General features: G+C 36.4%; 2 protein-coding genes and 1 non-coding gene across 3 annotated transcripts; 2 read left to right on the top strand and 1 right to left on the bottom strand.

The window, feature by feature from the left end:
* Positions 1-8595: 8595 nt before the first annotated feature.
* LOC148880878 (small nucleolar RNA R71) lies at positions 8596-8702 on the bottom strand. Its single transcript, XR_016106279.1, has one exon. It is a non-coding gene; the product is annotated as a small nucleolar RNA R71 (small nucleolar RNA).
* A 7358-nt stretch (positions 8703-16060) lies between these two features.
* On the top strand, positions 16061-17115 carry LOC148880877 (norbelladine synthase-like). Its single transcript, XM_088962960.1, has 2 exons — positions 16061-16341; positions 16561-17115. The coding sequence occupies exons 1-2, from the start codon at positions 16155-16157 to the stop codon at positions 16866-16868; spliced, it is 495 nt and encodes a 164-aa protein (XP_088819086.1). The 5' UTR covers positions 16061-16154; the 3' UTR covers positions 16869-17115.
* Positions 17116-18250: 1135 nt separating this feature from the next.
* Positions 18251-20691, top strand: LOC148880876 (norbelladine synthase-like). The gene is made up of 4 exons (XM_088977457.1): positions 18251-18498; positions 18685-18965; positions 20129-20296; positions 20521-20691. The coding sequence occupies exons 1-4, from the start codon at positions 18312-18314 to the stop codon at positions 20674-20676; spliced, it is 792 nt and encodes a 263-aa protein (XP_088833583.1). The 5' UTR covers positions 18251-18311; the 3' UTR covers positions 20677-20691.
* Positions 20692-20934: the final 243 nt, after the last annotated feature.

Genomic DNA, 20934 nt, shown 5'->3' with positions numbered 1-20934 from the left:
CTTTATTGAAATTAAAGATATGACTAATATATAATATTAAAGATATGTGTATTAAAAGATCAAGACTATTTAGTAAGTATCCTAGTCAATCATAGTCTACCAAGTTGTTAAATGAAAGATTTTAAGTGCATAAAGACCAAAAGATTCAATTTGAAGCTCCTTGATTTTCAGCCATTTTGGGCTTTGATGTGTGGCTCACTGTGACACTAGCAAGTGCACTAGCCGTTCAAGTAATAAAGTAGTGAGTGAAGTATCGTTTTCACGAGGATTTAGGAAACAAGTATCAATACTAAATTGAGTACTTCTTATCTGATTAACAAATAAATCAAAACTTTAATGAAATATAAAAATCCTAAATTAAAATCTATCTAAATCATTGGTCCAATTGCCTTCAAATCAGGTTAGAAGAGTAACAGTAAATTTCAATCTCAGAATTCAGCAATCTATCAATTTGGATCATTTGAATAAATCATAATTGAGCCTTGGTTGGTGAAACCCCAAGGTCATGAATAGCCTCTCTCAAGCGCATGTTCATCCTATGCATGAGTGACAATTCTTCTATCTCTAACAAGAATCTAATCCCCATGCATGCATTTCTTCAAACACTTCTAAGGCATCAATTCAAAATTGATTTGATCACCAACTGAATTGTGCAAGTTAGCTCTAATCTTGCATCCAATTCAGTTCTTGAATAGTATATCTAAATTCCTAGAGTCTATCTCAAGCACTCTAGGAATTCCAAGCTTTAGATCCATTCGGCCAATCTCAAAATTACAGATCTGAATTCTCTTTCAAGCAATTCAGATCTTGCAATCTCAGATCTGAGTTTTGAAGGTTAGTTGGCCGAATTAATCTACAATAACACCCTTATTCAAGAAACTCCAAATACAATTCATGACCATTCGAATGAATAAAAAAGAATTAGATTGCTAAACTGAAATTTCACAAGCTGAAATACATCAAGGAAGAATGGAAGAAGGAGAAAGAAGAAAGAAAATATAACAAAGAAACAGAATTCAAATTAAAGGAGAATTAAACTACAACTAAGTTATTATAAAGGATCTTTGAATCACAAACCCCCAATTTCAAACTCACCTTCTCTTCTAACTTGCTTGTCTTGAACTTCCTTCAGCCCTTCTTCTTCTTCTTCCTTGCGCCTAACCTTCTTCTCTTCTCTTCTCTCAAGGTGGCCGAACCTCTAAGAGTGGGAGAGCCTTCCTCTCAAGCAATTGAACACCTCTCCCCCCTCCTAGAGGCCTCCTTATATATTTTTCAAGGGGGCTCTTGCCCCTTCTTGAAGCCTCTAGAATGGGGTGTATTACACCCCTTTCTTGAGCTTTCAAGAGCTCTCTTGAAAGCCTCCTAAGGGCTGCTATTTGGGCTGCACTTAGGCTCTCTCTTAGCACATGATAGCTATACATTGAGCTGCTCTTTTGGGTTGAGAATGGGCCTTCCTTGCTGGGCTGAATTCTACTCTTAGCTAGGCTTTCTTTTCTTGGGTTTTCTCAAGGAATCCACTTGCTCTTCTTGGGCCGAAGTGCTCTCTCTTACTTCCACAACCGGGCTGGGCTGGATTTGGTCTTTTTGAACCTTCTTTTCTTGCCTTTTACCATAATTTTCTTGGATTAATTACCCATGAAACTTATTCTTAGCATTAAGCTAAATTAAAGCAAAAATTAATAAAACCGGCATAAAAATCCATGCTAAAGTTCTCAAGTTTTATGGGACATGAGTCTTTTTGGTTTCCCAACTTTCATTGTCAAATATAAAAAGACCCTCTTGTGGTATAGCAATCTTTGAAAAGCTCGAAAGATCTTCTAAAAGGACTTGCCAAATAGACCCTAAGTCTTCATTTATAATTACCCCAAGGGAATCAAATCTATTATGATGTGGACAATGTTTTCGAACCATTGTTAACCCACACGATTAGACCGTTCGGACCGGAAACTATTCAGACGACCAGTTCCGTTTTACTCCAAACCAGTCTTTGGTAAAAAATCATTGAATTAGTCTATGAACCATTGACCTGGATGGTTTGACTATTGAACTATTCAACCTAGAGAACGGTTTGTAGTATATTACATTGACAAGTTAGAGTAAGAATGGAAAGAGAAGAAGGTCTCTCAGATCTGAAATCTTTAGAGAGAGATTAGTTGAGGGATGTGTGAGATAGTAAAAAAGATTTGAGAGATCTCACATTTAGAGATCTGGGAGAGCAGTTTAGAGTCTAGATGAAAGATTTGAGAGAGAGAGAGAGAAAGAGAGTGAAATATCAGACTGAGAGAAATCTCAGATCTACTTTCATTGCCGCCGCTATTGTCGTCGTAGTTCGCCATCGCCATCGCCATTGTTGTCACCACTACAACCTGCAAGTGACCTCCTCCTCCTTTTCATTCTTCTTCTTCTTCTTCTTCTTCTTCTCTCTCTCTCTCTCTCTCTCCCTCTCTCTCTTTTCTCTCTTCTAAACTCTGTTAGCCATCGAGAGCTTCTCACATCTCTCTCATTCTTAAATAGTTAAACCTTTTTTCTCTTGTATTTATATGCATCTTACCCTAATATTCCCATCTAATGAGTAAGATGGCATATCACCAATTACAATATTTAAATCGTTCAAACCATTTGACCCGGATGGTCTAACCATTGACCCGGAAACTAGTGGCCAGTACGGTTCTGTTTCTAGGTCGGTTTTTAAAACCTTGGATGTGGATGGGGTTTTTAGTTCTTTACAAGTATCTTAAGACTTTTTAAAAGCCCTTTAGTGATCCTTTGTAGTGTTTCTTTTATATTTGTTTTGTAAACTAATAAAAGAAGAAAAATGACTTAATTAGGTTTGGATCAAATTATCCTTAATTGGGTTCCCGGTCATGTTTGGATTCAACCAAACCCATGCCTACACAACCCACCAATAGTGATGATCATGAGTCAAGTTAGGTTTCTACAAGTAGTTAATAGCCTTGAGGCCTACCTAGGCCTAACAAAATGTTCGAGATTGGTCCTGGGCCAAGCATCTAGGCTTGCCCATATGAATATACAGGATCTGTATTTTAAAACAAATAAAGTATTAGCCTAATTTTATAATCAAATTACAGAAAATAAGCTTCAAGAAATTCCAAAAAATATATTTAAGTTTATTTTGTTTATAATAATATATTATACTATATATATTCGGTAAAATACTATGCCATATATGAAAGATACTATACAATTACCGCAAAACATTAAGATACTATACAAATAAATAAACATTATAGATATATTATAGTATATATTATAAATACGCATACAACTTCTGGGATGGGTTAGGTTTGTTGGACATAGGGTTTAGTTGGCCTGAGCCCAACATGTATTATGTGCAGGTTTGATATGAGTTTGATCTAGACCAAGCTTGAGAGAAATTTGATTTCCTTGGCCCAAGAATTTGCAAGACAAGAAGGTCGGGCTGATCATTAATGATTATCCCTACCTATCAACATCCTAAACCCACGTTTGTAAATTTAAGCACATCCCTAAAATTAGAGTGAATAGTATGAGTCCCTAAAAACAAATAAAAATTGAAATGGGTCATTGTAATGTATCGTATATAGAAAATGGATACTTTTTTTTTTTTGAAATCTAACCATTAAATGCTTAGCACAACTAATTGAAAAAAGGTAAATTTTTTGTTTGGTAATTGCAATCACCACCCCTGTAACTTTCTAACATAGTTGCAAGTACATCCCCTATTAGAATCCTGTAATAAGAGGCATGAAAATGTCAAAAATACCCATGTAAGTACTTTTTACAAAATGTTTGTTATTCCAATTTTCTATTGATGAACTTACAATTTATCTATAATTTTTGAGGACTTTAGCATGGATTTTTATGCCGGTTTTATTAATTTTTGCCTTAATTTAGCTTAATGCTAAGAATAAGTTCAGGGATAATCAATCCAAGAAAAGGAAGGAAAAAGGCAAGAAAAGAAGGTTCAAAAAGACCAATTTCAGTCTAGCCCGGTCGTGGAAGCAAGAGAGAGCACTTCGGCCCAAAAAGAGCAAGTGAATTCCTTGAGAAAACCCAAGAAAATAAAGCCTAAGCTATGAGGAGAATTCGGCCCAGCAAGGAAGGCCCATTTTTAGCCCAAATAACAGCCTAGAGTGTAGCCCACATGAGCTCAAAAGCAAGCTAAGTTGTAGCCCAAATAGCAGCCCAAAGGGAGCTAGGGGCGGCAACTTCTAGGAGTTTCTTGAAGAGAAGGAGGGAGCACTCTAGAAGGTTCATGAGGGGTGTAATACACCCCATTCTAGAGGCTTCAAGAAGGGGCAAGAGCCCCTTGAAAAACTATATAAGGTGGCCTCTAGGAGGGGAGAAAGTTGTTCAATTGCTTGAGAGAAAGGCTCTCCCACTCTTAGAGGTTCAGCCACCTTGAGAGAAGAGAAGAGAAGAGAAGAAGGCTAGGCGCAAGGAAGAAGAAGAAGAAGGGCTGAAGGAAGTTCAAGACAAGCATGCTAGAAGAAGAAGGTGAGTTCGAATTGAGGGTTTGTGATTCAAAGATTTTTTGTAATAAATCATTTGTAGTTTCATTCTCTTTTGATTTGAATTCAGTTTCTTAGTTATATGTTCTTTCTTCTTTCTCCTTGTTTCCATTCTTCCTTGATGTATTTCAGCTTGTAAAATTTCAGTTCAGCAATCTAATTCTTTTTGATTCATTCAAATGGTCATGCATTGTACTTGAAGTTTCTTGAATAAGGGTGTGATTGTAGAGCAATTCGGCCAACTAACCTTCAAAACTCAGATCTGAATTCTCAGATCTGAGATTGCAAGATCTGAATTGCTTGAAAGAGAATTCAGATCTGCAATTTTCAGATTGGGCGAATTAATCTACAGCTTGGAATTCCTAGAGTGCTTGAGAGAGACTCTAGGAATTCAGATCTACTATTCAAGAACTGATTTGAGTGCAAGGTTAGAGATAACTTGCACAATTCAGTTGGTGATCAATTCAGATTTGAATTGATGCCTTAGAAGTGTTTGAAGAAATGCATGCATGGGGATTAGATTCTTGCTAGAGATAGAAGAACCGTCACTCATGCATAGGATGAACATGCGCTTGAGAGAGGCTGTTCATGACCTTGGGGTTTCACCAAACCAAGGCTCAATCATGATTTATTCGAATGATCCAAATTGATAGATTGCTGAATTCTGAGATTGACATTTACTGCTTACTCTTCTAACCTGAATTGAAGGCAATTGGACCAATGATTTAGATAGATTTTAATTTAGGATTCCTTAGCTTTCATTAGAGTTTTGATTTATTTGTTGATCAGATAAGAAGTGCTCAATTTAGTATTGGTAATTGTTTCCTAAATCCTCGTGGGAACGATACTTCACTCACTACTTTATTACTTGAACGGCTAGTGCACTTGCTAGTGTCACAATGAGCCACACATCATGTTTTTGGCGCCGTTGCCGGGGATTTATAGAAGCAATATTAGGAAACATTGAGCATTCTTAATCTGATCTCATTCAGCATTGCATTCATAGTTGGGTTAATTTGCTAACTTTTTCATTTCAACTTGGACTGCAACTGCTGTACTACTGTAGTTATGTTTCTTCTTTCTTAAGTAGATTACTTTCTTTTTCTGGTTTCAGTTTCATTTTAATTAAGGCATATTTGATTTTTATTCAATCTTGGTGTTGTTCCCTTCAAAATTAAAAAAAAAAAAAAATTCACATAAACATGAGTGTTGCAGATCTGAGTTGCATTCGGCACTCAGATCAGCAGATTTCAGATCTGTAGCACTCAGCCGAAAAGAGTTGCTTGTGTTTCAGATTTTTTTTCCTTTCTTTCATTACAAAAAGAAAAAAAAACAAATGAAAAAAAAAAAAGGGGAGATCTTTTGAACAACCAGAGGAGCAATTGAGAATTCGGATAAGAACTCATATCTGAGTTCAGATCTGAATTCTGCTATTGCAGATCTGCAACAGTTCAGATCTGAGTTCCTCTGAACTCAGACCTGAACTGATGAAATTTTGAGGGGAATTGGGTGTCATCACCACCCCAATTCACCCTAGGGCACTTCTGCTATTCCCCAAAAACAATTTGGTAGCAATAACTGAAGGTAAGGCAATTGAGATTTCAGATCCGAACTCAGACTTGAGTTCAGACCTGAACTCTGCTATAGCAGAACTGCAATACTCAGAAAAAAAAATTATCTGTTCTCAGCCCTTTATTATTCTTTTCTTTCATTGCAAAAAGAAAAAAAAAATATATTTAGATAGTGAAAAAAAAAGAGAGAGAAAGAACCATGGAAACCAAGGATTCGGATCAGAACTCAGATCTGAGTTCAGATCTGAGTTCTGCTGTAGCAGATCTGCAACAGTTCAGATCTGAGTTCTCTTGAACTCAGACCTGAACTGATGTAAATTTAAAGGATAATTGGGGGTTATCTTCACCCCAATACACCCTACAAAAAAAAATCTGCTATCTCCCAAAAACAATTGGATAGTCATGGTCAAAGAAATTCGGATCTGCAATCACCTAGAATTGAACTGGGGTTGTGAACAGAGCAGGATACAGGGCATACTTTGCTGTATTAAATAACTTGTACTCCGATCTATCTAAGCTGATTTGGTTGAAGAAAAGTATATTTAATCTGAGAATTTTTTTTATGCCTCAAGAGATTTCATGAAAAGTGGCACTTCCACACCATTTTTCTATTAGAGTTCAGACCTATAGCAGGGCTACTATAGCAGACCTGCTACAGCAAGACTGAACTAGGGCAGGTTTTGAACAGGTTTGTATTACAATTAACATTACTAAATTGGCATTGTGAATTGTCCTGGGCTGATCTTTGAAATTTTTTTTTTTTTTCAAGATAGATAGCTCTGATTTCAGCTGTGCATGAATAGAAAGTCTAGCAGATCTGAATGGGTGTGTGCAGCCGTGTGTACTACATTCCAATAAGTGTATACTCCATCAAGGGCTACATTGATGGAGCCATGTTTCTTCTCTTGATACTTGATTGTTCCATCCTTAGTTTCAGTTTTAATGTAGCTTATGCAAATCAAATTTCTCTTCTTCTTTTGGTTCTAAAAAAAAAATATATATATATATATAAATAAATAAATAAATAAATCTCAAAATGAGTTCAGATCTGAATTGCATTCATCAATCAAACCTGCACTCATCCAAAAAGATTTTGGTTGCATTGCTGTATTTTGTTTTAGTTTTCTTCCTTTAAAAAAAAAAAAAAGAAAAGAAAAGAAAAATAGAAAAAGAAAAGAAAAAGAAAATAAGATCCCAGCAGCCACACCATGGTGAATACAGGTCTGATTTCAGATCTTTTTACTATTGATTGATTTCGGTTTTGTGCAGATCTGTATACATCATGTTTCATTGCTAATATCAGTAGGTTATCCTGCTGAATTGCTCAGTTTTAGTATGGCTACTCCATCTGGTGTTTGGTGATGCATAGCTCATCAAAACAGTGGGCTCAGATCTGATATTTAGTAGCCTTCCAATATGGAAATCAGACCTGAGCACAATTGTACTGTTATCAGCAGCTGCTATTATATTTATTGTTGTTATCAGTGGCTTCTGAGATTTCAGAGCTGATCTCAATTTTGTGTAGAACTGATGTCTGAATTGCTATCAATCCTTTGTACATTGACTTTAGTTTAGTGTATTGACCTTCAGTAGCACAGAAGAGCCTTTTAATATGAAACTCAGACCTGAACACAATCACTGCTGATCCGCACTTGGCTGTCCTCAGTAGCTGCTAAGATTTCATAACTGTATATTACTGTTCTCAGTAGCTACTGAGATTTCAGCTCTCAGCAGTTTAGATCTGTGTAATTAAATCCCGTCCCTGATTTCAGCAATATAAAGAAGTGGAATTTGTAAACTGTTGTTCTACTCAGAGATTGCTGAATTCAGACCTGTTTGTAAATTGCTACAGAATTTTGTATATTGAATAAGATGTTGATATGCTTTTAGTTAGCTGCATTTATTTATTTTAGGATGTAGGTTTGTATATTCCAATACTTCACTTTACATTTTCAGTTGTAATAGGATTAGTTATTTATTTTCTTTTGTGAATATTGGCCTTTTTATTGCTTTGACCTTTACAGTTTATGACAAGCAGACCTGAACTGGAAGAGATCCTTTACGACCCGGAGATTGAACGGACTCTCCGTGTCCGTTTGAGAGCTGCTAAGCAAGTCAGACAAGAAGCACAAGAAATGGCTGAACAAAGAACTATGATGGATTATGCCAAGCCTACCCTCACCGGGACTGTCTCCAGCATTATCAGGCCAACTATTGCTGCCAATAACTTCAAAATTAAACCGGCCATAATCCAAATGATACAAAATACGGTTCAGTTTTGTGGTATGGCCCATGAGGATCCGAATGCCCATATTGCTAACTTCTTGGAAATCTGTGACACCTTCAAACACAATGGGGTAAGTGATGATGCCATCCGGCTGAGGTTATTCCCATTTTCTTTGAAGGATAAAGCCAAAGCTTGGTTGAACTCATTACCGGCAGGATCTATAGCCACATGGGACGAAATGGCCAGTCGTTTTCTCTCTAAATATTTTCCCCCTTCTAAAACTGCTAAAATGAGGAATGACATCACTATTTTTTTCCAGCAAGAGGGGGAATCTCTCTATGAGTCCTGGGAACGTTACAAGGAGATACTAAGGAGGGTTCCTCACCATGGCCTTCCGATTTGGCTGCAGGTGCAAACATTTTATAATGGTTTGACCGATTCAAACAAGACCATCTTAGATGCAGCAGCTGGGGGCTCCATAAACAATAAGACTCCCGAGGTTGCCCATGCACTCATCGAGGAGATGGCAGCCAATAACTACCAATGGCATTCAGAAAGGACACCAGTTAGAAAGCAGCATGGCCTTCATAATGTGGATACATACACAGCTCTCTCTGCACAAATAGGAGCACTTAGCAAAAAATTTGATGAGATGCAGATGGCAGCTATGCATGTACAGTATGATAAGTGTGGGGGAGGCCATGATAGCACTGAATTCCAAGTTGGCAGTCAGACTTTTCAGTCCACAGAACAAGTAGACTTTGTTGGCAACTTTACAAGACATCTAGGAAATCAGTACCATCATGCCCATAACCCCGGATGGAGAGGCCACCTGAATTAGCATGCACCTAAGCCTTTCCACCAAAACTTCTATCAGCCGGAACCGAAATCTAACTTGGAGGAGCTGATGACCAAGTTCATAGCTAGTGCGGAAAATAGATTTCAGAAAAACGAAACATCGATAAGGAACTTGGAAACTCAGGTTGGGCAGCTGGCACAAATGATTTCAGAAAGGGCTCCGGGTACCTTACCTAGTAACACCATGGTAAACCCAAGGGAACAAGATGCTGTTGGGAGAATTCCCAATTCAGATACTTAGTCATAAACTGTCTTACTTGCTTTTTGTTTTTATTTTTCATAGCATTTAAGTTTAGTTAGTTTTTCTTAGAATTTAATTGAATAAAGATACTGATCTCCTCTTCTAGTTTGCAAGTGATTTCTAGCAGAAGAAGTTTTCCACCGACAACATATTGCAGAATTTAAGAATGATCTTCAGGGAAGTCCTCTAAATACCTTCTATTACTTGATGATGCTCTTGCTAGTTTTATTGTTACTGCCTAACACTACGAACATTGAGGACAATGTTCATCTTAAGTGTGGGGGAGTGAGCCCGAGGCTAGGGTATGGGGGCTGAAACCATGCACCCCAACACACATATGCAGGCAATGACATAACCAAAAAAAAAAAAAAAAAAAAGACTTGAACCCCTCAAGTTCATTACTATTTATTTGATGATTTTTTTTAAGAAGGAATTCAATGAGTTGAGGGAGACTGATGTACTTGTTAAGATTTTATTCTTGTGAATGACCCAATTTGATATATGCATGAGAAAAGGGGAGCTGAATATGCCTTTCAGCATGACTAGCCCTAACTTCCTTCATGTGTATGGAAGCCCTTGATTTCATTGTTAATGGTTAAGAGAGCTAGTGCACATCTGAAGTGCTAATTCTTGAGGTTCAATAATTGCAAAGAAGGACAAAAGCCCAAATTGACTCCGCTATTTTGAGTTGAATAGTAAAACTAGCAGCTCAGAACATGAGTCCTACCTCAAGTAAGTGACCAGTGTGAGATGGAGCATAAGATAAACTCACACCAAAAAAAAAAAAAAAAAAAGAAGAAAAGAAAAGAGAGAGAAAAGTGTGTGAGATGGAGCATAAAATGCACTCACACCAAAAAAAAAAAAAAAAAAAAAAAGAAAGAAAGAAAAGGGTGAGATGGAGCATAAGATGCACTCACCCTTAGAAATAAGTAATTGTGGTGACAACCGAGGTTCAAAGGGGCACTCTAAAGTTGAACTCTCATTGAGATTTAGTTACAGATGTGAAACTTAGTGAAATTTGATTATTAACCTTGACAATTAAGGAGCTGATTTATATATGAATTAGGAGTGAAGGCTAGACTATGATGAAATTCATATTCTCCTTTCCTCGGATCTGATACATATCTCAAATGGTAATTTACAAGAATAAGAGTTGAGCACTTACAAAAGTTCCCCGACTACTCAATGCATTTCTATCTTAAAAAGTTCACTAGGTAAATGGTGAGAACAGAAGGGGGGAATGTTAAGTTATGGCTGATGTCTTTGCTTGAGGACAAGCAAAAGCTTAAGTGTGGGGGTATTTGATGAACTTACAATTTATCTATAATTTTTGAGGACTTTAGCATGGATTTTTATGCCGGTTTTATTAATTTTTGCCTTAATTTAGCTTAATGTGAAGAATAAGTTCAGGGATAATCAATCCAAGAAAAGGAAGGAAAAAGGCAAGAAAAGAAGGTTCAAAAAGACCAATTTCAGTCCAGCCCGGTCGTGGAAGCAAGAGAGAGCACTTCGGCCCAAAAAGAGCAAGTGAATTCCTTGAGAAAACCCAAGAAAATAAAGCCTAAGCTATGAGGAGAATTCGGCCCAGCAAGGAAGGCCCATTTTTAGCCCAAATAACAGCCTAGAGTGTAGCCCACATGAGCTCAAAAGCAAGCTAAGTTGTAGCCCAAATAGCAGCCCAAAGGGAGCTAGGGGCGGCAACTCCTAGATGTTTCTTGAAGAGAAGGAGGGAGCACTCTAGAAGGTTCATGAGGGGTGTAATACACCCCATTCTAGAGGCTTCAAGAAGGGGCAAGAGCCCCCTTGAAAAACTATATAAGGTGGCCTCTAGGAGGGGAGAAAGTTGTTCAATTGCTTGAGAGGAAGGCTCTCCCACTCTTAGAGGTTCGGCCACCTTGAGAGAAGAGAAGAGAAGAAGGCTAGGCGCAAAGAAGAAGAAGAAGAAGGGCTGAAGGAAGTTCAAGACAAGCAAGCTAGAAGAGAAGGTGAGTTCAAATTGAGGGTTTGTGATTCAAAGATCTTTTGTAATAAATCATTTGTAGTTTCATTCTCTTTTGATTTGAATTCAGTTTCTTTGTATATTTTCTTTTTCTTTCTTCTTTCTCCTTGTTTCCATTCTTCCTTGATGTATTTCAGCTTGTAAAATTCCAGTTCAGCAATCTAATTCTTTTTGATTCATTCAAATGGTCATGCATTGTACTTGAAGTTTCTTGAATAAGGGTGTGATTGTAGAGTAATTCGGCCAACTAACCTTCAAAACTCAGATCTGAATTCTCAGATCTGAGATTGCAAGATCTGAATTGCTTGAAAGAGAATTCAGATCTGCAATTTTCAGATTGGGCGAATTAATCTACTGCTTGGAATTCCTAGAGTGCTTGAGAGAGACTCTAGGAATTCAGATCTACTATTCAAGAACTGAATTGAGTGCAAGGTTAGAGATAACTTGCACAATTCAGTTGGTGATCAATTCAGATTTGAATTGATGGCTTAGAAGTGTTTGGAGAAATGCATGCATGGGGATTAGATTCTTGCTAGAGATAGAAGAACCGTCACTCATGCATAGGATGAACATGCGCTTGAGAGAGGCTGTTCATGACCTTGGGGTTTCACCAAACCAAGGCTCAATCATGATTTATTCGAATGATCCAAATTGATAGATTGCTGAATTCTGAGATTGACATTTACTGCTTACTCTTCTAACCTGAATTGAAGGCAATTGGACCAATGATTTAGATAGATTTTAATTTAGGATTTCTTAGCTTTCATTAGAGTTTTGATTTATTTGTTGATCAGATAAGAAGTGCTCAATTTAGTATTGGTAATTGTTTCTTAAATCCTCGTGGGAACGATACTTCACTCACTACTTTATTACTTGAACGGCTAGTGCACTTGCTAGTGTCACAATGAGCCACACATCATCTATCCACATCAATTGCTATTCCAAATTCTTCCAATCTCATTTTAGAAATTGATTTATTTTCCCAATTTTCCCTTCATGTCAATCACTAAAAGGTAAAGCTACAACTTTTTTTGTTCATAAAGTTTTTATACACACACACACACACACACACACACACATATATTCGTAAAATCCATCCTCAATTGTAACTGCATGCATTGGTATTTTGAACATTTTTGTGTCTGTTCTTCGATGGTTCGAACAGGGGATCTACTTACAACTATGTTAGAAAGTTCACGAGAAGTGATTGCATTTACCAACTTTTAGGGCAGGTAACAACAATGGTTAGAAACTTTAGGTGAGGTTTCAGCAATCTACCATAAATAAAAATCCCATTATTCATTCAATGAGACTAGGGGTGGATTCAAGCCGAGCCGAGCCGAATAGTACCAGGCTTGAGCTCAGCTCAAGACTATTCTACAAGGCTTGAGCTCGAGCTCGAGCTCGGTTTGAGCCAGAACCTTGAGCTCGAGCTTGGCTTGAGTCAAAAGTTCATAAGCTCGAGCTTGGCTTAGCTCGACTCGGCTCATTTTATATTTTATTATATATTTTATAAATAGTTTATTATAAAAATATATAGAAAATATATTTTATAAAAATAAAAATTATAATATAATTTTTTTTATTTTATATTTAAGAAATTAAGAATTATATTAATTATTAATTATAATTTTTTATTAGATATATTATATATTAAATATAATATATATATATATCTTCGAGTTGGCTTGCGAGACGAGCTCTTGTAGTCTCGAACTCGACTAAAACCGAGTCGAGCCAAGGTTTTCAGGAGCCGAGCTCAAGCAACTTGTGAAAAGCTCAGCTCGTTACCACCCCTAAATGTGACAACCAATTAATGGAGAACACTTGGGTTTTGATGAGATTATTTTTTTAAGATAAATAAGAAGAAATTTTATAGAATAAACATACCCTAAAAATTAAAAGTGAAACTCCAGGCCCATATGAACCACAACATCCCACCCAACCCACATCACTTCCTTAACCTAAACCAACAAACGCACACACACACACACACACACACAAAATGAAAACAACATTTCCAACTTAAAACAACCTTCATATCGCTTCTAAACTCCCCTTCCTCTCCTTCCCCTTTCTCTAGTGCTTCTATTTTGGACAATTGTACACAAAATAGGAAGACACATATATACAATATCATTTACTAAATATTAAATATACTTTGGTCTTTGGACACTTTCAATTACCATCCACGTTGAGAAATTGTAGTCATTAATTTCAGTCTTTAATAGTTTTTCTCAATCATGGTATAAAATACTTGCTTTCTCCTTATTTATACTTTAGATAATGTCTAATATGAAAGTGACCAAGTAATTCAGTTACCAACTTAATATTCAATACACATGAAGCAATTATGGTCTTTGATTTCAATCTTTAAATGTTTTATTAAACATGTGAAGAGTAATTGCAGTCTTTAATTTCATTCTTTTTATCTGTTTTCTTAAACATGTGAAATACTTCTTTTACCCTTATTTATACTTGAAAAATATTAATTAAAAGGGAAATTTTTGTCCAACCAAAATTTCAGAAATATTATGTGAACATTTGTACATTTTATAGTAGTATAGATTCTCACATGATACAAATCCAGTAAGATAGACCATTGTTTATGTTGATTTTTCTTTGTATGCTTGAACCCAAGCACCAAGGTGTCGAGTGGCATCCTACTTGCATGAACTGGGGCACTTGGGTTTGACTTCACAAGCTAGAAAAAAATGTCTATTGAGCAAGAAGCAACAAAACTACAGAACTACACAAAAATACTACCAAGTAGGAGTGGCATCCTACTTCCTACTTAACCTGACTAGTGAGCCTTTTCCATACATTTACATACACAGCTATAAATAATACTACCAAATAGCAACAAAACTAAAGAAAACACATGAGAACAAGTTTGCATTATTGCAGTAGATAATTTAATTCCAACAATAAAGAAAAATAGAGCAAGAAAACACATCAGAATCTCACCAGTCACAAATGCAATGTGTAGCGTAGTTTAGCGGTCTACAGGCCAACACCCACTACTTGATTCCTACCAACACCTGAATTACCCATGTTTCCACGAAAAACTTTAGAAAAAAACCACCTACACTCACAATAAGTATCGTTAACCATTAGAGAGAATGACTGTTCAGCCCATAATCAGAATTTCTAAGCCCAAAATACAATTAAGGTGGATGCTAGCCTCGGAATTGATGCTAAATTAGGGCCGAGGATTAATGTATAAAATGCGGTTTTTTGATATTAGGATGTTTAATATAGCTCTGGAATCTGCATGTGCATGTCAAAGTTTGTGTCTAGATGTTGCCAATGCCGTTCTTTCAGGCTTGCACTTTTTAATTTGTTTTAAGTGATTTTTTGGCATCTATGATCATCAATTCCACTCACCTGATTTTTCAAAAACCGGTGATTTGTCAAAAGTCACCCATTTTGGTTATTTGAGTCATTTTACTCTTTGGCAGCCGATATTTTAAAAATCATTTTTGATAATGTCTGGTATTGATTATCAAGAGTGATTATTTTTCTTTGAAATCATTATCTCATGTACTGCCCAATCATGATTTAGATAAAATCTAATTGTGTAAACGGTATATCCACCTCTAATAGTTTATATTACATATAACAGTATTTTTAATTTTATAAAAAATTTTAGTGAGGGAAAGTTGTTTAGATGGACAAATTGTCCTCTTAATAATGACATTTTGTGATTAAAATCGTCAATGTCTTATTTATCTAAAAAGTAAGAAAGCATGAATAAATATTTGGAAAAATTCCCATAGGTACCATGTACTTTAGGCCGAGTGCCAATTTAGTACCCAAACTTTAAAACGCGACAATCTAGTATCCAAACTTTTATTTTGTGACAGTTTCGTACTTGGCGTTAATTCACCGTCAGTTAGAAGATAAAAAGATATAAATACGAGTCTGATCTAGACATAGGACTTAGTTGGCCTGAGCCCAACATATATTATGTACAGGCTTGATACGAGTATGATCTAGACAAAACTTGAGAGAAACTTGACTTCCTTAACCCAAGAAATTTGACATCCTTGGCCCAAGACTTTGCAATCCAAGAAGTTCAGGCTTATCATAAATGATCATGAATGTTTATCTGAAATTGCATTTGCCTATCCATCATGGCCTTAGCCATATCAAAAAGATAGACGGCCAAAACAAATAGACTGGTCTGCATCATCGGCAAATGGACCGCCTACAGTACAGAGCAGCCAGCCGGTACAGAACAGGTCATTATTCATTGACGTCCCTATTTGGTTGGAAATTGAACAATTTCTCAATTGAAGTCTTCGGGCTGGTTCTCCTTTGTTGTTATCGCCGCATTCACACGCTATCACAAACCTACCTATACTTTTGGATTTTTTAGTAATTTCATTATCATTTAATCAATGAGAGAAAAAGGAGTCAAACGAATCCGTCGGCTAAGACTTATCCAAAACGTGCTTGAGAGCTGTCAAGTTATTGCATGGTGGGAGTTAGCACAATTCAAACTTTGGTAGACATGCATGCAGAGAATCGTCGAAGCTTCTGAAAGTTAATGCTGTACAAGAGAGACAACAAAATACAAGTCAAAATTAAACAAAGACGAAGATCTATCTCTACATACCATACCTAGAGTAGATATATAAAAAGGCTACTAGCTACAGATCAATCAAACACACCTTACATCCAAAACTTGTTCGAAGAGCTTAGCCTTTAATTTGTTTATTTGCATCAATTTTGAATTAACAAGATGATGACTGCGCGTGTAACTAACGAGATGGAAGTAGGGGTGCCTGCAGATGATGTGTGGGCTGTGTATGGCTCGCCCGATCTGCCCAAACTCTTCGTCCAACTTATGCCCCAAGTTTACAAGAGAAATGATGTTCTTGAGGGTGATGGAACGGTTGGCACTGTCATTCTCATTGAACTCGACGACGGTAATATATATATATATATATATTTCTTGCATTACACTTTAATTTCTTCTTCTTTTCGTCATTTTATTTAATTTATTGCTATATATATTCAAAATATAGTCCAGTCTATATAATCACGAGCCAGGCAATTATTGCATTAATGAATGAATTGAAATATTTCTTATTAATCGATGATGGTTTAATTTGATACTTAAATATAATTACTGTTTCATCGATCAGCGCTTCCTGAGCCACGAACATGGAAGGAGAAGTTCATAAAGATTGATCATCAAGAACGCGAGAAATTGGTCCGAGTGATTGAAGGAGGATTTCTTGATATTGGGTTTCGTTCATTCGATATTATCTTCAAAGTGATAGAGAAAGACGCCTCCTCATGCATCATTCAATCCACCACTGCCTTTGAGCTCGACGACAAGTTTGAAGACAATGCTAACCGTATTACCGCTGGTACTTTGTGGTGGGTGGCCAAAGCAATTTCAAACTATGTCATACAGAACAAATCCAAATCCAAGAACGGCAACAACTAATCTGGTTATTGGGGGAATTTTGTGATTCTTGATTCCTGTAATTTATTTCTTCATTTCTTAGAAACAGTTAATAATTCCACTTTTAGATCTACTCCTCTCTGTTGAGTAGTTTTCGAGTTTGTGTCCGTCAAAAGTGTGTGTTCTCCTCTGTACGTGTTGATCGAGTAATTATCGTGTCTGTGTCTGTTAGATGTTTGTGTACACATGTCGCCATTCACATAAAATGGTACTTTGATTTTGAGGCCAATGCCCTTCTTTTGTGGTTGCAAGTTTTAATTTATTTGTCTAAAATATAAATGTAATTCAATAATTCGTTATGCATGTTTGAAAGCCAGCTGCATGTTCTATTATAGTTAGGAAAATACACAACAAGTAGAAAAGCCAAACTGTTTGAGTACAATAATAATTGGGGAGTTAGATAACATTGAACTCTATCACATAGAGTTTTTCTTGGATTTAAACTCTATCTAATAGAATCTATTTAGTTAGTTGATTTCTATCTCAATCTAGATAGAATTACATCTATAGATGGAAATCTATCTAATGACATGACAGTTCCTGATGATGTGACAGTAGGGTTATCCTCAATAATTGTTCAAATTCACATCGCTCCATCATGAAATTAAGTAAACTAATAAATTTTAATATAGGCATTATACAGGCGGGATGATCTAAAGTTTAGAAAACTAGGTGGTGTTTGATAAATTTCAGAGATTGGAAAACTGATCCAACCCAAACAACTAAAATTTTAAGAGCCTCTTTGAAAAGTTTAAAAACATATATATACTGCTTTTCAGATTTCAAAGGGAAATAATAGCTTTTTATTTTCCCTAAATATATTTATTTACATAAATAATTTTCTAAAAAGCGAACAGCCCAAGTAGAAAATCCACTCACATAATATTGATAGTTTAATCAGAAATTTGAGAAACTAGGGACATCGAAAAGACCGAAATAAGTTCCGGTTCCCGGGTTTTATGATCCGACTATCTAATCCGGGACCAAGTCTTAATTCAATGTATGTACACTTGATGAATGACGCGATCATGTACAAGTTGGGAGCGTCTAATTGTTGGCAGAGATCTGAATTCGGATTTTTTAATAGATTAATACTCACTATTCGCTTTCGTTGTTACTACATCGCAACTGCTTACAAATATATCTTTATTTTTTCGATGAAAAATTCAACAAAGACAAGCCTTATCTCCAACGCGTTTTTTCTTTCCGACAAAATCTGAAAAACGCGAGTCGCCGAAGTTGATCAGACGACAAAACAAAGGAAAATACAAGTCAAAATTAAAAGGGGCGCATCACATATTAATTGCACTATTCGCGTATAAAAGGGGCACATATCAAACGAAACTTTACATTCAAAACTTGAACAATTTTCTTTCTTAATTTGTTTCTTTGTCTGAATTATTGCAATTGCATAGAAAGAAAAAGATGATGATCGGACGTGTAATTAACGAGATGGAGGTAGGCGTGCCTGCTGACGATATTTGGGCTGTGTATAGCTCGCCGGAGCTGCCCAGACTCTTCGTCCAGCTTATGCCCAATGTCTACAAGAAAATTGATATTCTTCAAGGTGATGGAACGGTCGGCACTGTCTTACACATCGAACTCGCCGACGGTATATGTGTTTTATATATTTTTCCTTTCTTCTTGCTTTCAGCAAGCATTATTTGATGAATTGAAGGGATTAATTAGAATCCAGAACCCATTTCAAAAAAGAATATATATATATAAATATTTCTTAATTAACCAAGAGCTCTACCCTTCGTCTTCTTAATTTATATATGATTAATCAATATTTCAGGGTTACCGGAGCCACGTACATGGAAGGAGAAGTTCATAAAGATTGATCATCAACACCGGGAGAAGGTAGTCCGACAAATTGAAGGAGGATTTCTTGATATGGGGTTTCGTGTGTTCGATGTTATCTTCAAAATTCTAGAGAAAGACGCCTGTTCGTGCATCATTCGATCCACCACTGCTTTCGAGCTCGATGAAAAATTCGAAAGCAACGCTAATCTTATTTCTGCTGGTAATTTATGGGGAGCGGCCAAAGCAATTTCAAACTATGTCATTCAGAACAAATGATTCTTGATTGGCGTCCCTTTAATTCTTGGATACTTTCCTCTGTTTTAAGTACTACTTGAGTCGTCAGTGTGTATCAAGTTTTGTATTCGGTAACAGGATGTTGTTTGTCTATATAAAAATAAAACAGTAACTCAGTGTGTATAAAATGTAATTCAATAATTGATCATCACATGCCTGGAATTCTGGAAATCACAAAAATTTCGGTTGCATATTAAAATTTCTAAGTTGAGTGCTTTCTCCGTTAATGCAATTAAATGAGTAGATACATTATTTAAGTTTTTTATTAAATTTGTGCCAATGATTTCACTCTGTCTATTATTGATGACAAAATAAATAAATAAAATAAAATAAAATTCCGTCGATTCTACTCCACCCCTTTCTCTCAAAGACATGGAGAAAATGATAGGACGTCTAATATCAGGCCCATGTACAGCTCATCAAAGCTCAAAGGTAGAGGTAAAACTCAGGTTGAGTTGGATTGTGTTCATGTTAATAACCCAACCCCAATTCGTGAGTCGACCGAGACGGGATATATACCATCCTTAATAATAATATTATCTAGGTGACTAACATGTGATTTAATGGTTTATATATATAAGTTTGATTAGGTTTATGAGTTTCAAGCACTGTTTTCAAAATCGGACCGCACTGGAAAAATAAGGAATCGGTTATTTGATCGGTTCTGTTTTCCTTTAAAACTATTTTTTTCTTCCAAAATTATTGATTTTGGTCAACAAACCGCTGAACCGGCCGGTTAATTGTTCGAACTGTTCAAACAGTTTTGACCATTTTTTTATTTTTTTATTTTTTTATTTTTTTGTCAGAACGAACTGCTTATTCAGGTCGAACAGTCAGACCATTCAAACCGATAACCGTACCCCTGAGTAGTTCGATCACCAATTCATTTTTAAAATCCATGGTTTCAAGAGGGGCACATCATATATTAATTGCATTATTCGCATATCAAAGGGGCACATATCAAGCGAAACTTAACATTCAAAACTTGAACAATTTTCTTTCTTAATTTGTTTCTTTGTCTGAATTATTGCAATTGCATCACCCCAACGAAGAAAAAGATGATGATCGGCCGTGTAGTTACAAATTTCAATCTTAATTTGTTTCTTTGTCTGAATTATTGCAATTGCATCATCCCAACGAAGAAAAAGATGATGATCGGCCGTGTAGTTAACGGGATGGAGGTAGGCGTGCCTGTTGATGATATTTGGGCTGTGTATAGCTCACCGCAGCTGCCCAGACTCTTCGTCCAGCTTATGCCCAATGTCATCAAGAAAATTGATATTCTTCAAGGTGATGGAACGGTCGGCACTGTCTTATAATCGAACTCGCCGACGGTATATATGCGTTTTAATATATTTTTCCCTTTCTTCTTGCTTTCAACAAGCATTATTTGATGAATTGAAGGGATTAATTAGAATCTAGAACCCAATTCAATATATATATATATATATATATATTTCTTAATTAACCAGGAGCGCTACCCCTCGTGTTCTTAATTTATATATGATTAATCAATATTTCAGGGATGCCGGAGCCACGTATATGGAAGGAAAAGTTCATAAAGATTGATCATCAACACCAGGAGAAGGTGGTCCGACAAATTGAAGGAGGATTTCTTGATATGGGGTTCCGTGTGTTCCATGTTATCTTCAAAATCATAGAGAAAGACGCCTGTTCGTGCATCATTTGATAAGGCTAATCACTTCCGCCCGAATCGGATGGGGAGATAATGCTTAGTTGTCACGAGACGTGATCCCATGGAATTCGGGAACCGGTAGAGTGATTATCGGGATTATGTTGAGGGTAGATCAGTATACCCGAGCTGGTTTCTACCTCGAACTAATGTTCTCGAGCTAAGGGTCGTACACCCCAAACTGAATTATGAATTGATGTCGCAACCTGGTACTGAGGTGCCCTTAGCTCGGGATGAGTATCGAGGTGCTCTCAG

This window comes from Nelumbo lutea, chromosome 1 (genome assembly GCF_056320005.1).
Source record: "Nelumbo lutea isolate HS-2025 chromosome 1, American lotus-T2T, whole genome shotgun sequence".
Taxonomy (NCBI): domain Eukaryota; kingdom Viridiplantae; phylum Streptophyta; class Magnoliopsida; order Proteales; family Nelumbonaceae; genus Nelumbo; species Nelumbo lutea.
Note: the sequence above shows the minus strand (reverse complement) of the source record. Positions and strands in the feature narration are given on the sequence as shown.

Excerpts from the sequence above, each read along its gene's own strand:
- LOC148880877 (XM_088962960.1), top strand. The coding sequence starts at position 16,155 with ATGATGACTGCGCGTGTAACTAACGAGATGGAAGTAGGGGTGCCTGCA. Across the intron at positions 16,342-16,560 it reads TCTCATTGAACTCGACGACG|CGCTTCCTGAGCCACGAACA; the intron begins GTAATATATATA and ends TTCATCGATCAG.
- LOC148880876 (XM_088977457.1), top strand. The coding sequence starts at position 18,312 with ATGATGATCGGACGTGTAATTAACGAGATGGAGGTAGGCGTGCCTGCT. Across the intron at positions 18,499-18,684 it reads ACACATCGAACTCGCCGACG|GGTTACCGGAGCCACGTACA; the intron begins GTATATGTGTTT and ends TCAATATTTCAG. Across the intron at positions 20,297-20,520 it reads GTGATGGAACGGTCGGCACT|CCACGTATATGGAAGGAAAA; the intron begins GTCTTATAATCG and ends GGGATGCCGGAG.